Source organism: Podarcis raffonei, chromosome 18 (assembly GCF_027172205.1).
Source record: "Podarcis raffonei isolate rPodRaf1 chromosome 18, rPodRaf1.pri, whole genome shotgun sequence".
In the NCBI taxonomy this organism is placed as follows: domain Eukaryota; kingdom Metazoa; phylum Chordata; class Lepidosauria; order Squamata; family Lacertidae; genus Podarcis; species Podarcis raffonei.
Window position 1 is genome coordinate 10319110 of NC_070619.1, and position 23725 is coordinate 10342834.

A 23725-nucleotide genomic window follows, 5' to 3' on the forward strand; every position below is an offset into this window, starting at 1 on the left:
TGATTTCCTACGCCCAGATTCCTGTGGTCTTGGTAAGACCCTCTCGGTAACGAAGGGGAGCTTTGGGCTCCGACGGAGCCTGTGTAGATTATGGGGTTTGGGAAAAGAAGACCATAAGACACACAGAAACAACTTGGAAACTCGGCTGAGAGACAAACACACAACACACACGTCGTAACATTTATTTGGAGAAGTTTGCAGAATAAAACGAAATCCACGGGGCCTCTTTTTTCTGGGTTGGCTTTTATCCCCGTCTCCCAACTCGGAGAAAGGGCTTCTTCGCCATACCAGTCCCCAAATTTCAGTGGTACCTAAAACCTCCCTGCAGCATATACCGTATTTTTCGCTCTACAAGACGCACCAGACCACAAGACGCACCTAGTTTTTGGAGGAGGAAAACAAGAAAGAAAATATTCTGAATCTCAGAAGCCAGAACAGCAGGAGGGATCGCTGTGCAGCGAAAGCAGCAATCCCTCTTGCTGTTCTGGCTTCTGGGATAGCTGCGCAGCCTGCATTCGCTCCATAAGATGCACACACATTTCCCCTTACTTTTTAGGAGGGGAAAAGTGAGCCTTATAGAGCAAAAAATACGGTGTATATATATAGGGGGAAAGCCGGGGACATTTGCGACTCTCCCTTTTTCCGGATTTCGAAAGGGGAGCCTGGGGGTGATTGGCCGGTTGGTGACGGGTTTGGGTGCCGACACGGCTCCACGCGGTTCTTCCGCCCCCCTTTCCGACGATGCTGCCCGATTCCTCGGCTCGCCACCCGGGAGAACCGGCCGCCCCACTGCTTTTACTCCTCTTCTGCCCTTTTCGGATGCCGCTAGGACTTATCGCCGGAGAGGACCTGGGAAGGAAAGAGAGAGCCCGTGAAATGTCCGGTCGCTGCGAGGTTCGCTTCCGCCGACCTGGCTGGTCGGTAGGCTGCATCAAAATTGTGGAACCGTAGAATTTCAGTGTTGGGAGGCGAGGGTCATCTAGTCCAACCCCCTGCAGCGGAACTCGAACCCGCGACCCATGGGTTAATTGTCTCGTGCTCTATCAACGGAGCCATCCCAGGGGTGTGACCATCGTCGTTATTATGTCTTAAGATAGGAGGATTCAAGGAAGATTCCAACATTTGAAAACATGATAAAGGAGAGAAACAGCTATCTGACTTTTAGAAGGAATCTGAAGGCAGATTTTCATGTTTGATGTCCTACTGTGGTTTTGTAATTTGCTGAAAGCTGCCCAGAGTGGATGGAGCAACTTAATAATAATAATAACGTTAGTATTATTAGTATTAATTTTGAAAATGATTTTTTATTAATTTCCAGTTGCAAAAAAATCCAATATATGCTACATTGTATCAATACCAAATTGCCATTCCAATTCAAGTTCTCAATCAGTTAAAAGCCAATTACACGTTTTAGATGGCGTGCCAGATTTCAAGGGAAGATAATTTCATTTAATTCTGCTTCCAGAGTCTTACTGAAATTCCATTGCATTTCAACCTTCGTCATGATCCCTTATACAACAGCTACAATGTATTGGACTTCCATTCGTATTAACACGTTTAATAATTTGTAATCCTGCAAGCGAAGTTCTATATCCTTTATTGTTGCTGTTTTCTATTTGTGTTTATTTATTTTGCCCATACTGTTTCTTTCTGTCCTTAGAAATAATAATTTATTATGTATACCCTGCCCATCTGGCTGGGTTTCCCCAGCCACTCTGGGCGGCTCCCAACAGAATATTAAAAGCACGATAAAACATTAAAAACTTCCCTAAACAGGGCTGTCTTCAGATGTCTTCTAAAAGTCAGATAGTTCTTGATTTCCTTGACCTGATGGGAGGGTGTTCCACAGGGAGGGTGCGACCACTGAGAAGGCCCTCTGCCTGGTTCCCTGTAACCTCACTTCTCGCAGGGAGGGAACCGCCAGAAGGCCCTCGGAGCTGGACCTCCGTGTCCGGGATGAACAATGGGGGTGGAGACGCTCCTTCGGGTCTACTGGGCCGAGGCCGTTTAGTAATAAAAACCAGCTCATTAAAAACAATAAAATGCACCAAAGCATTTAGGGCCAGCAATTAAAACATAGCCAAACGTTCTCCCTCGGGAGGTAGTGAATGCTGCTTCCTTGCAGATTTTTAGGCAGAGCTTGGATGGCCATCTGTCTGGAATGCTTTGGCCGAGATTCTTGCCTTACAGCAGGTTGGACTAGATGACTGCTGGGGTCTCTTGCAACTCTACAATCTAACCATCTGTTGGAAGCAAGCTCTGCGGCAGAAGTTACTGGTCCTCAACGGTTTTCACTGGAACACCCCTGCTTGCAAAAGGCAGGTCATAGAGGACCTTTTTCTTCCGCCTCGCTTGTTCGCCATCGGCATGAGCCGACTCGCCATAGGTGAGCGGCTGATTTTGTTTCTTTTTAACAGCGCCAAATTCGCCGCACGGATCCTTTCTCCTTCCTACAAGGACAACTCGGGGGGGACGGACGGACAGGGGGTTGTTTTCCTTACCTACCTGGTTCCGTGTTTTGTGTGACTTCTGGAGCGAGACCCGCCACTGATCGTACATTTTGATACTCAGGCTTGCGCAACTTCCATGTTTGCGCATCCAGCCGAAAAACTGCTTCAGCTCCCGGCGCAACGTGTTGTTGTGCTCCCCGCTTTTGGGTTCGCAGACCCCCGGCGCCCGTCCTGAGAAGGTTGGGAGAGGGAGAAAATTAGATAAATTAACCTTATTACCTGGGTTATGAAGGCGCCCTAAAGACATTAAAGCAAAGATTATGGCATAATGCACACAGTGACTTGCGCTCTCGATCACACGCAGTCTGTAGTCCGCTGGCAGTAGGAGTACAATATGGGCACGTCTTTAAGTTAACACCTTACACTAAAAACCTGACAGTACCAAATTATCGGGATGCGGGTGGCGCTGTGGGTTAAACCACAGAGCCTAGGACTTGCCGATCAGAAGGTCGGCGGTTCGAATCCCCGCGATGGGGTGAGCTCTCGTTGCTCGGTCCCTGCTCCTGCCCACCTAGCAGTCCGAAAGCACGCCAAAGTGCAAGTAGATACAGAGGTACCACTCTGGCGGGAAGGTAAACGGCATTTCCGTGAGCTGCTCTGGTTCGCCAGAAGCGGCTTAGTCCTGCTGGCCACATGACCCGGAAGCTGTACGCTGGCTCCCTTGGCCAATAAAGTGAGATGAGCGCCGCAACCCCAGAGTCGGCCACGACTGGACTTAACAGTCAGGGGTCCCTTTACCTTTACCAAACTATCGAAGGCTTTTCACCAAAGCCAGACTAAACGTCTTTCCTTCTGCAGTGTTGAGAGGAGTTCCCTACCAGGACAGACTTTGCTCGTGTGCTCAAGACATCGACTCCATAAAACATATTTTGTTGCACTGTGCGAAATACGAGCAAGCCAGGGCTGAACTGATACTACCCTTGCTGGTACCTTTCCCGGGAAAATCAGAGGCTCACTATGTCAGGCTCCTATTGGAAGACCGGACAAACGCTAGAACATTAGCAGTGGTGAAGTTTTTATCGGTGGTTGCAAGAACAAATGATCCCTATCTTTTGAACAAAATGCTTGTTTAACCTGGAGGCAGGCTGTCTGAATTGTGTATTGCTTTGTAACGATTTGTTGGGTCTCTGGACTGTAATAAAGATTGATTGATTGATTGATTGATTGATTGATTGATTGATTGATAAATTAACAGGAAGGATTCGAAACCTGCTGGACCTGAGATTCTCAGAAGACTGGAGTAAATATATGAACTATTTGAAAAGTGATGGTAACGAACAGATCGCGCTAGAAGTTTTGTAAGGAGGGCTATTTTGAAATATTGCAAGAAAGACTCTGAGAAGAATTGTTAGTTAAAGATAATTAAGAGTAACAGAGAAATTAAGAAATGCAGAATAAGTGATGAAGAACGAAAAATCATCAGAGGTGTTGACGGAAGTCTAAAATGTTGTATAAGCTAAGAAGTTATGTTATATGATTGTTGGAAATGATATGTTAAAAAAACCAATAAAAATGTATTTTAGAAAGGAGAGGGAGGGAAGAGATGTGAGGAAGGCAGGATTAAGGCTTTCTGGGAAATGATATATAACGAATTGAAAAAGGTATTTAAATATACCTTCTTGAAGAAACCAGAGGCCTTTCTCTTGGGCATGGCCGGCCAAGTGGTGCCAAAGAAGGACAGAACTTTTTTCATGTATGCTACAACAGCAAGAATACTCATCGCAAAGTATTGGAAGACGCAAGATCTACCCACTCTGGAAGAATGGCAGATGAAACTGATTGACTGTATGGGACTGGCAGAAATGACGAGCAGAATCCGTGACCAGGGAGAAGAGTCGGCAGAAGAAGATTGGAAAAAATTTAAGGACTATTTACAGAAATATTGTAAAATTAAGGAATGCTGAATGATGTTGGATTGAAATTGAGTGGTTTCTAGCTGTAATGATATAAAGGAATACGATGGGGAAAAAAGGGTTTGGATAGAAAATAAGGTGATATTATAAGCTGTAATGCTTTAAGGTAAGGATTTGCTGAACAAAGAATTTAAAAGGGAATACAAGAAGGGGGGGTATGAGGAGGTCAGAGAAATATGTTATTGAAAAGATTGTATCATGAACTATATGTTTTTTTTAGTTTTTTTGTTTGTTTTTTGTTTGTATAAAAAATTGAAAATCTTAATAAATATCCTTAAAATAAAAAAAAAGAGATGTGAGGAAGGCAGGAAGGAACTCGCCGGCGTAGCTCAAGTCGGGAGAATGCAAGACTCCTGAATGTCAGGGTTGTGGGTTCGAGACAAACGTCCGGGCCCGGATTTAGGTTTGATGAGGCCCTTAAAAAGTCTGGGAATGGCTTCTCTGAACCAGAAAAAGGCAGACACTCTTCCTTGTAGGGGAAAGCTGCTCCTTCCCCCTTGATCATTTTGAATTGCCCTTTCCTGAACCTTTCGCTTTCCCCGCCGTGAAGCGAAAATCAGGTGTCCCCTCCAGTAACCAGGAAAATGACATCATTTGCGAAAGTCTGGCCTGCGAAGGGTGTGAGCTTTTGGGGACGACTTCCGAGCTGGGAAATAAGAACAAGACCTCCAGTCTGGCCCCAGGACAAAATATCCAGGTGCTGGGCATACGAGGAGGCTGGGATTTCTCTGGAGACGATTTCTCCCCGTCCCCAAAGCCTGAGTTTGGCACGGGTCCGGTTCTCCGGACGCCTGCTCGGGTTTCTAGGGGGGGGGGAAGAGGCAGCCGCGGCCGGGGAAGACCCCCGAGTGAGGGGATCGCGGATGCAGCTGCGAGGACCAAACCGCCGGGGTGAGGGACAGGGGCCACGCACCGTTCCGAGGGGTCGAGGCGGCCGTGGGGTTGCTCCATTCGCTCCAGATACCGGCCTTCTTGGACCCATAGATGCCGAAGGGGTTGCAGCGCACCTGGACGAAGTAGACCGTGCCGGGCCTCAGCCCCGCGAGCCGGCACGAGGTTTGGTTGCCCACGTTGTCAACCACCTGCGGTGGGGGAGAAAGAGGCGTCGGAAAGGGGGCCTTTTTACCAGGACGGAGACCTGGCCAGATTTACCTGGAAATGTCGGGGGTTGAGGTCTAGGTGAAGCAGGCATGCCCATCCCCTCCAACATTTCTCCCCTGAAAATAGGGACGTCCTATTCCATCCCCTCCAACGTTTCTCCCCTGAAAATAGGGACGTCCTATTCCATCCCCTCCAATGTTTCTCCCCTGAAAATAGGGACGTCCTATTCCATCCCCTCCAACGTTTCTCCCCTGAAAATAGGGACGTCCTATTCCATCCCCTCCAACGTTTCTCCCGTGAAAATAGGGACGTCCTATTCCATCCCCTCCAACATTTCTCCCCTGAAAATAGGGACGTCCTCTTCCATCCCCTCCAACGTTTCTCCCCTGGAAATAGGGACGTCCTATTCCATCCCCTCCAACGTTTCTCCCGTGAAAATAGGGACGTCCTATTCCATCCCCTCCAACATTTCTCCCCTGGAAATAGGGACATCCTATTCTATCCCCTCCAATGTTTCTCCCATGAAAATAGGTAAAGGTACCCCTGCCCGTATGGGCCAGTCATGTCCAACTCTAGGGTGGCGTGCTCATCTCGCTCTAGAGGCCGTGAGCTGGCGCCGTCCGAAGACACTTCCGGGTCATGTGGCCAGCGTGACGAAGCTGCGGCTGGCGAACCAGCACCAGCGCAGCACACGGAAACGCCATTTACGTTCCCGCTATGAAGCGGTCCCTATTTATCTAATTGCACTTAAGAGTGCTTTCGAACTGCTAGGTGGGCAGGAGCTGGGACTGAACGACGGGAGCTCACCCCGCTGCGGGGATTCGAACCACCAACCATACGACCAGCAAGTCCTAGGCACTGAGATTTTACCCACAGCGCCACCTGCGTCCCGTCCTATTCCATCCCCTCCAATGTTTCTCCCCTGAAAATAGGGACGTCCTATTCCATCCCCTCCAACATTTCTCCCATGAAAAGCGGGACGTTCCGGGATAAAATCAGAAACCAGGGCAGCTTCTCTAAATCAGGGACGTCCCTGGAAATTCGGGACAGTTGGAGGGTGTGCTTTTGCCCCCAAACATTTTGGTTTTAGCTGGCACTGCCCGCCATTGGCTCTGCTCTCCGCACATCACTGCCTCTGGCTCCGCCTCCCTTCGGTTGCCCCTCCCGTCGCCCCCCAAGGAGTTCCCGTGGGCGCCAGGCCCCCACCGGCGGGCGAGACCCTCACCTTCCACTCGGTGCTGTCCTCTACGCGGTACTGAATCTGGTACTTGGCTTGGAAGAGGAAGTCCTTCAGGGCCGGAGGGGCACTCCAGCGGACACTCAGTTGGTCCTCGAGGTCGCCGACGCGGTTGACGTGGACGTCTGAGGGCGGGTCGGTCGTGACTGTCGGAGGAACGCAACAGGCAGTGCCAGATTTACGTATAAGCTAAACAAGCTATAGATTAAGGCCCCACTCTCTTGGGGGCCCCAGAAAAATTTAAAGGAAAAAAACCCCTGAATGTACATTTCAAAAAAATCACGTTAATTTGCTTTTTTAGGGGTTGTTTTTAAAAGTCTGGAATGGATTAACCCGTTTTGCATTCCTTTCTATGGGTCTTGGTTTTGGAACGCTTTGGAACGGACTTCCCGAATGGATTAAGTTTGAGAACCGAGGGACCACTGTATTCTTGTAAAATACGTGGACCGAACAGTTCGTCTTGCTGAGTTACCGTTAAGTTTCCATTGCGCAAAAAGTGCTCAGACGGTTCCGTTCCTCCGTGTAAATATTTTCTTTATTTTCTAATAGATGCAAATTCTTCCCCCAAAAATAATTGTTCAATTTTGTTGTTCTTTTCAGTTTCGTTGTTCTGTACGGGACAGTGACGATAAAGATATTGTATCGTATAATTGTTGCAGATGAAACCAAGATATCTCCAGAACAGACTTCTTTTTTGCCTTTTAAGGGAGTTAACCTTGCTTCTCACAGACTTGGGACCTACACATCTCCCCCGCTTATGGGGCAGCCGTTACACATCGCAGCCCGCAGGCAACTCCCGGCGATCGCACGTGCAGGATCTGACCTCAGCGGGGGTCCAGGCACAAAAGGAAAGGGTTAAGGAGAAGCAGATGTCTGGAAGGAGCCAGAAAGGGAGAGTGCGATCCAGGAGAGAGAGCTCCTAATTAAATTAAGAGACCAATTCCGCTCACATACAATATATTTCCTGCTTCTCCTCTCCGGGACGCCCCAGACAATCCCTGTTTCTCCCCCCCCCCGGCACGTTTCCTGGCTCTGCTAATGAGGTCATTGCCTCCCCTCCGCGTGATGTCACCGGTGCCCAGCGGTGACATCACTGCACTGCGGAAGGCGGCGGAAGTGGGGGGTTTTTCCTTCTCGTTTTTGTTTTTATTAAAGATTTTCTTGTTTTACAGAAGTGAGTGTAATGTTTCTCGTATTTTTTCCATGTAATATTTTTACAAATCTGTTTCATTTGTTTGAGACATTGGGGGTGGAGGGGGGAGATGGGGGGGTCGGGTGGCGATGTTTCTATTATGCTTAATGTATGTAGGGTTTGATGTCAGTGTTGCTTGCGCTGTTCACTTGTGTTCCTTTGGTGGTGAGAGAGGTTGGGGTTGGCCTAGGGTGTGGTTGTTTGTTTGTGGTTGGCTGTGGTGGTCTTTGTTTTCGTGTGTGAGTGCGGTGAGTGGGTGTTTTGGATCAGGTTAGCCATATTGATTTGTATGCTGTTGGTGGATTATTGTCCTTGTCTTGTTGGGCTGTGTATGTGATAAAGGGGAGCCATACCGGGGTGAAGGCGTCTTCTTCTGTTTGTCCCCGTGTCAGTTTCAGTTTATTAGTTAATTTTTCTAGTAGGGCTGTTTCCCATACTATTTGGTACCATTGGTCCATGCTTACTCCTGACAGGTCTCTACAGTGTCTGGTTATGGTGTTTCTGGCTGCTGAAAGTAGGTGGGTTATGAGTTCTTTGTGGTGTAAATGGGCATTATTGTCTTGGAAGATGTTTAGTAGGGCCAATTCTGGGCTGATGTCTAATACTTGCTTAGTTATTTTACATATTTCTCGTATGGCTGTTGTCCAGAATAGTTGGATTTTGGGGCACTCCCACCACATGTGGAGGTATGTGCCTGTGGAGGTGCACCCTCTCCAGCATTACGGGCTCGGGAATCGACGGGAAAGCCAGGTGTTGAAATAACATTTTGCCTCCGGCGGCATTTAGCCGGGGTTATCGGCGTGCGATTTCCACATGGAGAAGACAGAGGCTGAGACATGATATGGGAGTCATCTTCAGATATCTGAAAGCTTGTCTCCAGCCGCTCCAGACGGTTGTTGTTGTTCTAATTATTCTAATTATTTTTAATTATTTATACCCAGCCCCCATCTGTCTGGGTTTCCCCATGGGCTCTGGGCGGCTTCCAGCAAAATATTAAAAAATAAAATAAAATGTCAAACATGGGGAAAAACTTCCCAATATTTCTTCAGATGTAGGACCAGAATTGAGCGGTTTAAATGTCAAGAAAGGAGATGCGCCCTGAATTTTAGGAAGAAATTTCTGACCTCAAGAGCTTGTTTGACAATTGTAGAAAGTGGTGGAACTTTCCTTCCTTGGAGAGTTTCGGGCAGACAGTTCAGGGACTCTCCAGCTGTAATCCTGGCATTGCAGAGGGTTGGACTAGATTTCCTCCAGGGGTCCCCTTCAGCCCCCTGCTGATCTACCCCCCCATAACCTGATATCCCAGTTATGACATTTGAACCAGCGAATGATTTGCAAGTGATTTCTGATTGCAGCCCTGCGCCAGCAACAGAACTTGCAGATTTCTGCGAAAATGTTTTATCTTTCCTTTTTTAAAAGGAAAACTTTAAAAAAGAAAGAAAAGATCTGCTATCTCCTCCACTAGCTATATCTATCTATATCATCTATCTATCTATCATCTATCTACATCTATCATCTATCTATCTATCTATCTATCTATCTATCATCTATCTATCATCTATCTCTATCTATCTATCATCTATCATCTATCATCTATCATCTATCTATCATCTATCATCTATCTATTATCTATCTATCTATCTATCATCTATCTATCTATTATCTATCTATCTATCTATCTATCTATCTATCATCTATCATCTATAAAAATATAAGTGGCAAAAACAAGCCACTGTCTGGGGGAGAAAATAGTCCTCCTTTAAAAGAAAATTCTCTCTCTCTCTCTCTCTCTCTCTCTCTCTCTCTCTCTCTCTCTGCCTGTTCCTGATAGAGGGAAAACACACATTTTTTACATGCAGAAACTCACTAAGACAGTTTTCTGGGAACGAACGGCTGATAACCCGCAACAGAAGCACCGTCTCTGGAAGAAAGAGCTCGCGGGACTTCCTTACCTACGTCCACAATGTCCAGCATGACCACGTCGGACGTGGATTCCCCCAGCCGGTTGGTGGCTACGACCCAAATCTCGTAGGGCGTGAAGAGCGCCAAGTCCTTTGGGATGTGGCAGGTGTAGGGCCCGGCCGTGTGATATTCCCGGCAGACGTTGTCTCGCCCGTACCACCTAGAATGGAAGCGCCAGGATACCGTCGTCGTGGGATGTGATACGGCAATAGCAGCCAAGTACAACATTAAAGCAGATGTGACAGCAGTCACGAAATTAAAAGACGCCTGCTTCTTGGGAGAAAAGCAATGACAAACCTAGACAGCATCTTATTTATGCATGATTATCACTTTGTGATAATCTTGGGACAAACCTAGAAAGCATCTTAAAAAGCAGAGACATCACCTTGCCGACAAAGGTCCGTATAGTTAAAGCTCTGGTTTTCCCAGTAGTGATGTACGGAAGTGAGAGCTGGACCATCAAAAAGGCTGATGGCCGAAGAATGGATGCTTTTGAATTCTGGTGCTGGAGGAGACTCTTGAGAGTCCCATGGACTGCAAGAAGATCAAACCTCTCCATTCGGAAGGAAATCAGCCCTGAGTGCTCACTGGAAGGACAGATCCTGAAGCTGAGGCTCCAAGACTTTGGCCACCTCATGAGAAGATAAGACTCCCTGGAAAAGACCCTGATGTTGGGAAAGATGGAGGGCACAAGGAGAAGGCGACGACAGAGGACGAGATGGTGGGACAGTGTTCTCGAAGCTACCAGCATGAGTCTGACCAAACTGCAGGAGGCAGTGGAAGACAGGAGGGCCTGGCGTGCTCTGGTCCAGGGGGTCACAAAGAGGCGGACACGACTAAACGACTAAACAACAACAACATGGGACGCAGGTGGCGCTGTGGGTTAAACCACAGAGCCTAGGACTTTCCGATCAGAAGGTCGGCGGTTCGAATCCCCGCGACGGGGTGAGCCAGAAGCGGCTTAGTTCTGCTGGCCACATGACCCGGAAGCTGTACACCGGCTCCCTCGGCCAATAAAGCGAGATGAGCGCCACAACCCCAGAGTCGGCCGTGACTGGACCTAATGGTCAGGGGTCCCTTTAACTTTATAACATGAAAAAGAGGAAATAAGCTTGGGCACTTCAGAGATAGACTGCCTCTGAACCCAGAGGCTGCATTTAGCATCACATCCATTTTTATGTGCACCCTGTCGCTTCAAAATATTAATACCTGCAATGGACACAGCATGAAAGGAACATGCTTTGGGAGGGAAGAGGAAATAAGAAACCTCAGGCACTTCAGAGATAGATTGCCTCTGAACCCAGAGGCTGCATTTAGCATCCTGGCCAACTGACACGGATAGAGCGACTCGATTTATCTAACTAATCCCTGGATTTTGTTTCACCTGGGAGACATTTGCACTCTGTCGGGCTTAAAGAGACCTTCCAATCCTTTGCCAGGCTAAGCCCCCTCCTCGTACCAGGACCTTACCTCAATTTGTACTTCAGGGTGTAATTGGTGTGCAGGTAAGTCTCTCCCTCTGTCCCAGGGGCCCACCTGCAGGTGAGGTCCTTTAGATTTTTGGACCAGCAGGAGATGTTCGTCGGTTTCTCTGGCGGCACTAGATGATGAAAATATAGAATAATGGTGGTGATGATGATGTATTTATACCCTGCCCATCTGGCTGTGTTTCCCCAGCCACTCTGGACGGCTCCCAATAGAATAATAAAATCACGATAAAACATCAAACACTTCCCTAAACAGGGCTGCCTTCAGATGTCTTCTAAAAGTCAGATAGTGGTTTATTTCTTTGACATCTGGTGGGAGGGCGTTCCACAGGGCGGGCACCACCACCGAGAAGGCCTTCTGCCTGGTTCCCTGTAACTTCGCTTCTCGCAGCGAGGGAACCGCCAGAAGGCCCTCGGGAGATGGACCCAGGTGTCCGGGCTGGACAATGGGGGTGGAGACGCTCCTTCAGGTATACTGGGCCGTTTAGGCCTTTCAAAGTCAGCACCAACACTTTGAATTGTGCTCAGAAACGTCCTGGGAGCCAATGTAGGTCTTTCAGGACCGGTGTTATATGGTCTCAGCAGCTGCTCCCAGTCCCCAATCTAGCTGTCGCATTCTGGATTAGTTGCAGTTTCCGGGTCACCTTCAAAGGCAGCCCCACACAGAGCGCATTGCAGTAGTCCAAGTGGGAGATAACCAGAGCATGCACCACTCTGGCCAGACAGTCTGCGGGCAGGGAAGGTCTCATCCTGCGTACCAGATGGAGCTGCCCTGGACACAGAACTGGCCTGCGCCTCCATGGACAGCTGTGAGTCCAGAATGACACCCAGGCTGCGCACCTGGTCCTTTGGGAGCACAGTCACCCCATTCAGGACCAGGGAGATACAAGTCATCAGAATGTGATGTTAACAGGGAAACAAACATGCTCAGCTCTTGAAAAAGAACAGCCCGTTTTTTGGGGGGGAAACAGAAACTCTTCTCATGCTTGGCACCAGTGCAATGTTAAAACCTTGTCCTCTGTGTAGCAACGATTTGGACCGGGGCGTTTGTGCGTCGCTGCGGCAAGGTGGGCGTTGGAGCAAAATCTTTCCCTTTTCCCAGCCAGAGGTTCCCATCTTTCTGAGAAGAGGGTCTTAAAAATAGCTTGCGATAAAAATCTTACGAATATTGATTTGGACAACTGCAATTTGGCAGCGCCCCGCCAAAATAGCTTTTTCCCGGGGAAAGAGCCCTTGCTGGCTAATGATGGCAGGCCTTGCTACGAAACTCCGGAGACCAGAAAGCGTTTTTATTACCCAAAGGCCTGGGAATAAACGGCCAGGGCGTGTTAGCGTGGGAAAAGGGGGCTGATGGGTCTGGCAATGGGAGAAGTTGAATCTGGAGGTGGTTGTGTGATCATAACGAGGCAGAAGGCAGAATCGGGATTCAAAATGGAGACTGGAGAACAAAATGAATTTCAAGAAGAAGAAGAAGAGTTTGGATTTGATATCCCGCCTTTCACTCCCCTTCAGGAGTCTCAAAGCGGCTCACTTTCTCCTTTCCCTTCCTCCCCCACAACAAACACTCTGTGAGGTGAGTGGGGCTGAGAGACTTCAAAGAAGTGTGACTGGCCCAAGGTCACCCGGCAGCTGCAGGTGGAGGACCGGAGACACGAACCCGGTTCCCCAGATTAGGTGACTACCGCTTTTAACCACTACACCACACTGGCTCTCACAGGGACAAACGTCAGGTTCTGCAATTAGGCAGGAAGAACACAAATATAAAGATGGAGGGGACGGACATCTGGCTTACTAGCAGTACATGGGGAAAGGATCTGGGGGTCTTAGTGGACCACAAGCGGAACGTGAGCCCACAGGGCGATGCAGCAGCAAAAAAGGCGAATGCTATTCTAGGCTGCATCCACAGAAGGCTAGTGTCCAGATCAAGGGAAATCATAAAGGTAAAGGGACCCCTGACCATTAGGTCCAGTTGTGACCAACTCTGGGGTTGCAGCGCTCATCTCGCTTTACTGGCCGAGGGAGCTGGCATACAGCTTCCGGGTCATGTGGCCAGCAGGACTAAGCCGCTTCTGGCGAACCAGAGCAGCGCACGGAAACGCCGTTTACCTTCCCGCCGGAGTGGTACCTATTTATCTACTTGCACTTTGACATGCTTTCGAACTGCTAGGTTGGCAGGAGCAGGGACCGAGCAATGGGAGCTCACCCCGTCATTGTGGGGATTCGAACCGCCGACCTTCTGGTTTAACCCACAGCGCCACCTGCGTCCCAAATTTTGCAGAAACACAAGGAAATGTTAGGGGTCCCCCCCACACCCCCATTTGCAAGCAGAGGGTCACAGACTCGGCCATTGAAGATCCCGCCGGACGGTGGAACGGAATGGAGTTGCCTAGAAATGGGCAAGGCCGGCTGGCTGGCTATACTGCAAAATTTTGTTGCAGGAGAGGGGAGATTTTTTTTTTCCAGACGTACATCCTACATAGAGACAGGATCCGGCCAAAATGCCTCCGCCTTCCTTGCTGTGGCAGACCAGGTTGTCCCCCGACTGCTGCTGCGATCCGTTCAGGTTAGAGATCGTGACACCCAGGGTGTTGGCGCTGAGGACCTTGTACGTCTGCGACGGGAGCCGCCGGCCGTTCAGAGTCCAGTAAAGGTCTTCGGCTCGCAGGCTCGAGTCGGCAGCAACTGAACAGTTGGCCGTGAGCGAGGAGCCGATGCGGAGAGTCGGGTCTTGGGGGAGGATGACGGCCGGGTCTGCAAGGGAGAGGAGGGGAGAGAGAGAGAAAGAAAATTGGGCAAGGAAGATCAGGACCAGGTGCGCAGCCTTGGGGTCATTTTGGACCCACAGCTGTCCATGGAGGCGCAGGTCAATTCTGTGTCCAGGACAGCTCCATCTGGGACGCAGGATGAGACCCTCCCTGCCCGCAGACTGTCTGGCCAGAGTGGTGCATGCTCTGGTTATCTCCCGCTTGGACTACTGCAATGCGCTCTATGTGGGGCTCCCTTTGAAGGTGACCCGGAAACTACAACTAATCCAGAATGCGGCAGCTAGACTGGTGACTGGGAGCGGCCGACGAGACCACATAACACCGGTCCTGAGAGATCTGCATTGGCTCCCAGGACGTTTCTGAGCACAATTCAAAGTGTTGGTGCTGACCTTGAAAGCCCTAAATGGCCCAGTAGACCTGAAGGAGCGTCTCCACCCCCATTGTCCAGCCCGGACGCCTGGGCCCATCTCCCGAGGGCCTTCTGGTGGTTCCCTCCCTGCGAGTTGTGAGGTTACAGGGAACCAGGCAGAGGGCCTTCTCAGTGGTGGCGCCCGCCCTGTGGAACGCCCTCCCGTCAGATGTCAAGGAAATAAACAACTATCTGACTTTTAGAAGACATCTCAAAGCAGCCCTGCTTAGGGAAGCTTTTAATGTTTGATCTTTTATCGTGTTTTTAATATTCTGCTGGGAGGCGCCCAGAGTGGCTGGGGAAACCCAGCCAGATGGGCAGGGTATAAATAATAAATTATTATTATTGCTCAGCTCCCAAGCCATATCCCAGGACATTCTCGGACGTACGGGGCGTCCCTCGCTTTGCAGATTGTTTCCATCGCGATTCTACCGTACGTATCTCTTTCATGAGATTTGTTCCTCGCTGGGTTGCCAGAACGAAACGAGAACCTCAGAGCGGTTTACAAAGACAAGATCTCTTGACCGAAAGCTCAGGAGACGTCCTATTCCTGCGACTGCAATTTGTTCTTTAATTCTGGATTTCGGAAGGTCAACCAGATGTTTTTTTAACATCTGCCGCTCTGGCAGATGTCGGCAAACGCATCGGTTATATTTGCACTAGGTGCAAGGAAGATCGGGGCAACCTTTTTGGGGAATACAAGTGCCAAACCCCAGGATTAGGCTGACCAGAAGGGATGTTTTTTGAAATTCTGGATATTTTAGATTTGTCTTGGTTCAGTGCATGCAAAGGCTTCCGTTCTGTAGCTGGATGATTTGAGCTTATATGGTCTTGCTATGGCCATTGGCTGTAAACAATTTAAAAAACACAAAACTGCTGCTATTGACATTTTAAAATGTTGCAACCCACCTTGGGACTGCTGGCGAAGGGTGAGTTATTTTGGAGCTAAATGGGACCCTGAGGGTCATCCAGCCCAACCCCCAGAAATGCAGGAATCTTTTACCCAACTTGGGATTCGAACCCGCGACCCTTGAGATGAAGAGACTCGTGCTCTACCGACTAAATGAATTAATACTCCTCCTCTTTTATTACGTTTATTATTTGCACTTTAAATGTGCTTTAAATGTACGGTTTGGATTAATAAGAATAAACAAACAAATATTAGCAGTAATAAATATTCCAAACCGTACATTGAAAGTAAGTTCTCCCCTATATATATATATGATTTTATAATTTACATTTCAAAATATTTATTTAAACAACCTTAAATCAATGGCTTCCCTTCTTCATCTGCATATCATCCATCGCCGCATATTTTACATGAACTAACCCATTCTATAATCCATTGTTACATCCATCAAAACTTATTTACGCTGCTGAGTTTATCTTAATGCTCAATGAACACAATTTTCACCCATATATTCAATCAACATTTCCAAGCCATCTTTAAACGTGCTTTCCCAACATCAGGGTCTTTTCCAGGGAGTCTTCTCTTCTCCTGAGGTGGCCAAAGTCTTGGAGCCTCAGCTTCAGGATCTGTCCTTCCAGTGAGCACTCAGGGCTGATTTCCTTCCGAATGGAGAGGTTTGATCTTCTTGCAGTCCATGGGACTCCCAAGAGTCTCCTCCAGCACCATAATTCAAAAGCATCAATTCTTCGGCGATCAGCCTTCTTTATGGTCCAGCTCTCACTTCCATACAACACGACTGGGAAAACCATAGCTTTCACTATACAGACCTTTGTTGGCAAGGTGATGTCTCTGCTTTTTAAGACGCTGTCTAGGTTTGTCATTGCTTTTCTCCCAAGAAGCAGGCGTCTTTTAATTTCGTGGCTGCTGTCACCATCTGCAGTGATCATGGAGCCCAAGAAGGTAAAATCTCCCACTGCCTCCATTTCTTCCCCTTCTATTTGCCAGGAGGTGATGGGCCCAGTGGCCATGATCTTTGTTTTTTTGATGTTGAGCTTCGGACCATATTGTGCGCTCTCCTCTTTCACCCTCATTAAAAGGTTCTTTAATTCCTCATCACTCTCTGCAATCAAGGTTGTGTCATCTGCCTATCTGAGGTTGTTGATATTTCTTCTGGCAATCTTAATACTTGGATGCTCAAAAATGAGATCATAGTATCATAGAATTGTAGATTCAGAAGCGACAACCAGGGTCATCTATTCCAACCCTCTGCAGTGCAGGAAGCTCAGCTGAATATGCTGCCCCCCCCAGATTAAAAGTGGGGAACCTTTGGCCCTCGCAATGTTCCTGAGCTATGACCCCGCAAGTGTGGGGTGCGAGTTGTAACCATCAACATCTGGAGGGTGAAAGGGGTTGGAGTCTCAGACTAGGACCTGGGAGAGACTCGAATTTGAATCCAGCTCATGTGGGTGGCTTCAGGGGCCGGTCACTGCCTCCCAGCCCAAACTACCTCGCAGAGTTATTGGGGGGGGTTAAATGGGGGGGGGGAGAGCAACGCACAGCCCACCTTGGTCCCCTTTGGAGGAAACAGCAGGATGTAAACATACAGAGGTTTCTTTCGATCTTGCGGGATGCCAGCTTCCACCGCCGCTCGGAGCATCTGGAGGGAAAGCTCCGATTCTTCTCTCCCCCCTAAAAACCCCATGCCCTGATCCTTTGCAAGGCTAATTGATCCTTTGGTGGGAATACGGCCCGCAACATCTGGACCCACTCAGCGAAAGGGCAACCAAATATAGAGGTAATTGGTTCCGTCTGCGGAGAGCCAAGACGAATTCTGCTGAGTGTCCGTAGCAGCAGATGGGGAAAGCCTCCTCCTTGGTTGTTCCGATTGTTCCATACAGCTTAGTATTGTCCACACGGACTGGCAGCAGACCTGCGAGGGTTTCAGGCAGGGAGCCTCTAGCCTGTCTGGGGATGGCGGGTTCTGAACCCAGGGCTTTCCGCATACGGAGCAAAAGCTCTGCCCATATAGAGTGGCAGTTCTTCCCTTAAAAACAAAACAAGATTCCAGCCCTCATGGGGTTGCCAGTTCCCCCCCCCCAGATGCGTCCTCTTTTTCATGGGTAAAACGAGAGTCGTCATAGCGATCCACAGTTAAAACTTGGCCATTGTGTCCTCTTTTTTGCCATATTCAAAATATGGCAAGCCTAGCCAGGAAGTGAGAGCTGGACCATAAAGAAGGCTGATCGCTGAAGAATTGGTGTTTTTGAATTCTGGTGCTGGAGGAGACTCTTGAGAGTCCCATGGACTGCAAGAAGATCCAACCTCTCCATTCTGAAGGAAATCAGCCCTGAGTGCTCACTGGAAGGACAGATCGTGAAGCTGAGGCTCCAAGCCACCTCATGAGAAGAGAAGACTCCCTGGAAAAGACCCTAATGTTGGGAAAGATGGAGGGCACAAGGAGAAGGGGACGACGGAGGACGAGATGGTGGGACGGTGTTCTCGAAGCTACCAGCATGAGTTTGACCAAACTGCAGGAGGCAGTGGAAGACAGGAGAGCCTGGCGTGCTCTGGTCCAGGGGTCACGAAGAGTCGGACACAACTAAATGACTAAACAACAAAAGTATATGTATTAGGACAATCCTTGCCGACAAAGGTCTGTATAGTTCAAGCTCTGGTTTTCCCAGTAGTGATGTATGGAAGTGAGAGCTGGACCATCAAGAAGGCTGATGGCCGAAGAATGGATGCTTTTGAATTCTGGTGCTGGAGGAGACTCTGGAGAGTCCCATGGACTGCAAGAAGATCCAACCTCTCCATTCAGAAGGAAATCAGCCCTGAGTGCTCACTGGAAGGACAGATCCTGAAGCTGAGGCTCCAAGACTTTGGCCACCTCATGAGAAGAGAAGACTCCCTGGAAAAGACCCTGATGTTGGGAAAGATGGAGGGCACAAGGAGAAGGGGACGACGGAGGACGAGATGGTGGGACAGTGTTCTCGAAGCTACCAGCATGAGTCTGACCAAATTGCGGGAGGCAGTGGAAGACAGGAGTGCCTGGCGTGCTCTGGTCCAGGGGGTCACGAAGAGGCGGACACGACTAAACGACTAAACAACAACAACAACAGAGTACAGGACGTCCCCAAAACACAGCAATTACCAAAGGATGTCAGGCCCATCCGTCCCCGACGAAGAAGGGGAGGGATGGGGCAGGAAAACAGCGGAGGAGTCTACACAAATCTGCGACGCAGGCCAAAATCTTTCCAGGATCTGTTTTCCGGAGGGATTTCGAGGCCGGCGGAGATGGAGAGCCCCTCTGTAGGGGACCCCAAATTTCCCACCCGCCGTTCTAAATGCTAGCAAAAACCAAAAAAACCCCAGTGGTCCGGAGGACGCCTGCTTTTTTCCTCCCATAGTCCTCCTTCCTTCCTTCCCCCAGATGCAAGAACCCCCCAAAAACATGTGTTTTAAAAGGGAAAGGTGTGAAATTTTCGCACTTGGAGAGGAAAATCTTGGAGCTGCGCTGGAGAGATTATGGGGAGTTTCAGTCCCACTATACCTGTGAAGGATTTTATCACTTTCTCCTTCTATTTTTATTTATTTTCTCCTACTGATCAGGTGTTAAGTTATGCCGGGAAGTGAAACCAGATTTCCAAGGTGTCAGAGACATTTATTTGCTTTTTCTTTTTTCGAATGGCTGGCTTTTACGGCACCTCCATCTCTCTCTCTCCCTCTCTTTTATTATTGGTACTTTTCAAAACAGCTGGAGGAGAGCAGAATGCAGCAATTGAAATTGCAAACTGTCCCTCCTCTATCCCTCCTTGAATTATATTATTATTATTATTATTATTATTATTATTATTATTATTATTATTCCTATCCAGCCTTTCCCCCCAGACCCGGGAGCCAAAGTCTGCTTGCACAAAGCAACACGGCAGAGGTAAAACACAAAAAGCTAAAAACATGTGCGAGATCTCCGTTGGCAAGTAATCAAACGATAACGGAATCCGAGCAATATCACAAAAAAATCTGTTGAAAATGCAGATAACGGCGGCAGTAAAAACATCGCCGCGTTTTTCTTTCCTTAAAAGCGGTCGGTTGGAAGAAGAAAGTCTTCATCTGCCGGCAAAAGGACAGCAAGGAAGGAGCCAGTCTGGCTTTCCTAAGCAGAGAGTTCCAAAGTTGCCCTGAGAGGAGCCACCACCGATAAGGCCTTGCCCACATTCCCAATAAGGGTAAAGCAGTTTTTTTCCCTTTTATCCGTGCTTTTGTATTTTATCTGCAAGCCACAGATTAAGCCCTGACCTGGAGAAACGGCAGGATTTATTATTATTTTTATTATTTATTTTTATTATTTTTATTATTTATTATTATTATTAGTGTGGCTGCCCCTGTTCTGGCCCCTGCAATCCACAATCTCAAGACATTTTTGTCCTGGTGAGATTTCCCAGTTTGGATAATTGGGTCTTTTTACCACGAGTGTCTATTTGCAAGGGCATCCATTTGGTTTTACAGTGGTGCCCTGGTTCTCAAACGCCTTGGTACTCAATCAACTTGGAACCCAAACACTGCAAACCCAGAAGTAAGCGTTTCAGTTTGCAAACTTTTTTCGGAAGCCGAAAGTGCTCTGTTTTGAGTGTTACACTTCCGATTTGAGTATATCGCTGAAGTCTGTCTCTCTATGCTATTTATTTTGCGTTTTTGTTTTTGCGGCTTTTTCGTTTTGCTTTTGCGACTGTGCGGAACCCAGTCCGGCTACTGATGGATTGATTGTGCGGCTGCAGTACATTGTTTATCGCATTCATTTTATGGATCCATGACCTCCTTAGTAAAATCCATGTTCAATTGCTGTTTTAGGGCTTGTTTTTAAAAGTCTGAAACGGATTAATCCGTTTTGCATTCCTTTCTATGGGAAAGCAGTGTGCCTTGGTTTTGGAACGCTTTGGTTTTGGAACGGATGTCCGAAACGGATTAAGTTTGAGAACCAAGGCGCCACCGTAAATGCAATTTCCGCTTTTGTGTTATTAGCTGTTTTCAAATTGTCTTCAGTTGTGCATTGGCATGAGATTGATTAGAAGGCAGCTGAGGACAAAAAGAAGGGCAGTTTTGGAATCACAGAATCGCAGAGTTGGCTGGAACCTAGTCCAACCCCTTGAAATTTAGGAATCTTGTGCCCAACATAGAATCTTGAACCCACAACCCTTAGATGAGATGTTTCATGCGCTACCAACAGTGCCACCCCAGCTTTAATAATCATAACAATAATACTGTCAATGATATAATATAATAAAAATATTGGCATCCGTCGGGAGACAACGGACCGCACCTTTAGGGTTGAGGTCAAGCTGCTAAATAAAAATCGAATAGAATCATAGAGTTGGAAGAGACCACAAGGGCCATCGAGTCCAACCCCCTGCCAAGCAGGAAACACCATCAGAGCACTCCTGACATATGGTTGTCAAGCCTCTGCTTAAAGACCTCCAAAGAAGGAGACTCCACCACACTCCTTGGCAGCAAATTCCACTGTCAAACAGCTCTTACTGTCAGGAAGTTCTTCCTAATGTTTAGGTGGAATCTTCTTTCTTGTAGTTTGGATCCATTGCTCCGTGTCCGCTTCTCTGGAGCAGCAGAAAACAACCTTTCTCCCTCCTCTTTGTGACATCCTTTTATATATTTGAACATGGCTATCATATCACCCCTTAACCTCCTCTTCTCCAGGCTAAACATGCCCAACTCCCTTAGCTGTTCCTCATAAGGCATCGTTTCCAGGCCTTTGACCATTTTGGTTGCCCTCCTCTGGACACGTTCCAGTTTGTCAGTGTCCTTCTTGAACTGTGGTGCCCAGAACTGGACACAGTACTCCAGGTGAGGTCTGACCAGAGCAGAATACAGTGGCACTATTACTTCCCTTGATCTAGATGCTATACTCCTATTGATGCAGCCCAGAATTGCATTGGCTTTTTTAGCTGCCGCGTCACACTGTTGGCTCATGTCAAGTTTGTGGTCAAGCAAGACTCCTAGATCCTTTTCACATGTACTGCTCTCAAGCCATAATATGGAAGCTTTCTAGATTTATTAGCTTTTTACTTTTCCGGACAGAAAACGATGCGTGAGCAAATTAACATTTCTTGCTCCTCCCACTTTCACCTCTGGCCCCACCCACCAATAACATACGGCCCCTGAAAGGGAATGTTGGCCCTCAGTTTCCTCCTCCTGGGCTAGGCCCCCTAAAATCAGCGGACAGGACTAACTTGCAGTAAGCCTGTTCCTTTCAATGGGTCTACTCTGAGTAGGGCTGCCGTATGTCCAGAATTTCCCAGGATTCGGCATCCGAAAGTCGCGTCCGTGTGAAATTTTCGGCAGCCATTTAAAATTGCTCAAAAACTGGGGTTTTTTTGGGGGGGAGCACAAGAACTTTGACACCCCCCCGCCAAAAAATAGGTCAATAACTTTTGTGTCCGGATTTTAACTTCCTGAAATACAGCAACCCTAACTCTGAGTGTAACTGGGCTGGATTGAGGGACCGAGAATTCGCAAGGTTCAAAAATTGCAAGCGTTAAGAACAGGAAACGAGGAGAGTTAATGTCATTTTTTCAAACAAAACTCTCTCAGAAGCTGCACCAGAGGCAACAGCAGGAAATATTATTATTATTATTATTATTATTATTATTATTTATTAATTTTTATTCCCCACTATTTTCCTGATGGGATTCAAGGCGGCTTATAGACAAAAATAAGATCCCCTAAAACCAGTCTTTTCGAACATTGATGGGCTTAAAACTATACGCATCTATAAAATCTCCCAAGTTCCAAAAGCTTTCCTCGCCACATATATTTAACCCTGCGTTTATTTGAACGGAAACGTCCGCTAATCCCAGGACGTTTATAGTTCTATAAAACATGACGGACATCCCTTTTATTATTTCGGCTTTTATTGCGCCGGACTAGTCCTTTAAAAGGGGGGAAGCAGCCAGATTCTAAATCAACAAATACATGTTTTGGGGAAAATATTCTTATTTTATTATCTATGAGCTTGGCGGATGGAAGGAAGACAGATCGCAGCCGGTTTGCCAGTCCAATCCAAGTAATTTTATTGTGCTAGCCAAGAGAATGAATGGACTGCTTGCGTTTTTTAAGAGTGCCTTTCAAGTATTGATCTGTTGCACTTATTGATTTAAAATCGCATGCATCACCTAGATGCAAAGTACAGTGGTATCCTGGTTCTCAAACGCCTTGGTTACCAAACTCCGAAAACCAAGAAGTGAGTGCTCCAGTTTTCGAACGTTTTTCGGAAGCCAAACATCCAACGCGGCTGTCGGCTATTGTTTCCGGGGCGCCTGCGCCAATCAGAAGCCGTGCCTCGGTTTCTGAACATTTCAGAAGTCAAACGGACTTCAGAAACGGATTAAGTTCGATAACCAAGGTACCACTGTATTACGCTCTTTTGGTTTTGCTATTCATTTTGTGTTTTTATTTTGGAGGCTTTTTCGGTTCGTTTGTGTTTGTGACTGGGCGGAACCCAGTTCAGCTGATTTGACTGATTTGACTAACCCTAACCGCTGTGGGTTAAACCACAGAGCCTAGGACTTGCTGATCAGAAGGTCGGCGGTTCGAATCCCTGCAATGACGGGGTGAGCTCCCGTTGCTCGGTCCCTGCTCCTGCCAACCTAGCAGTTATAAAGCACACCAGTGCAAGTAGATAAATAGGTACCACTCCGGCGGGAAGGTAAACGGCGTTTCCGTGCGCTGCTCTGGTTCGCCAGAAGCGGCTTAGTTAGCTAGGGGGATTCGAGGTAGTCATCTAACAATGATAACAAAATTGGGGTTTTAATAGTTAGGATAAATGTTTGTTTGTCTGTGTTTTATATTGTAATGTGTTTTTTTGTTCTGTTTGTTATAAATTTAGAAAAATTAATAAAAAATAAAATGGAATAAGGTCTCCTCCTGAGACTCAGCTCTCAAGAAACATGAGAAAGGTGTCCGTTCCCAAATTGCAGTTCCGCGGATCTGACCCCAGGGATTGCACGACAACCTGACAAGGTCTGCCATGTCTGACTCGACACAGATTTAGCCACGGAGTTAATCCGGCCTTCGTGATCTTGATTAATTTGGAGGATTTCCAGGTGTTCGACGGTCAATTCCTAGAATGTGGGATTTAAGGGGGCAAGGGGTCACTATTGGGGTTTTGTTCTCCCCCCCAACGTTCAACGTCTCCATTTCCCTGGCAAAACGGCAGCGTCACAGAAAC

The 23725-nt window shown here is 47.8% G+C and overlaps 1 protein-coding gene across 2 annotated transcripts in view; it reads right to left on the reverse strand.

Moving 5' to 3' along the window:
* Window positions 1-669: 669 nt before the first annotated feature.
* The window catches only part of CRLF1 (cytokine receptor like factor 1), a 28854-nt gene continuing 5798 nt past the window's right edge, over window positions 670-23725 (reverse strand). The window contains exons 2-8 of one of the 2 annotated variants that reach the window (XM_053372313.1): window positions 13872-14153; window positions 11386-11515; window positions 9906-10075; window positions 6750-6907; window positions 5337-5505; window positions 2506-2681; window positions 670-849 (exon numbers count right to left, since the gene is read on the reverse strand). In XM_053372313.1, coding sequence (XP_053228288.1) covers window positions 826-849; window positions 2506-2681; window positions 5337-5505; window positions 6750-6907; window positions 9906-10075; window positions 11386-11515; window positions 13872-14153 — 1109 coding nt within the window. In that variant the 3' untranslated portion in view covers window positions 670-825. Of the gene's footprint in view, window positions 850-2501; window positions 2682-5336; window positions 5506-6749; window positions 6908-9905; window positions 10076-11385; window positions 11516-13871; window positions 14154-23725 lie in introns of both variants that reach the window. The other variant, XM_053372314.1, reaches the window with a different exon arrangement.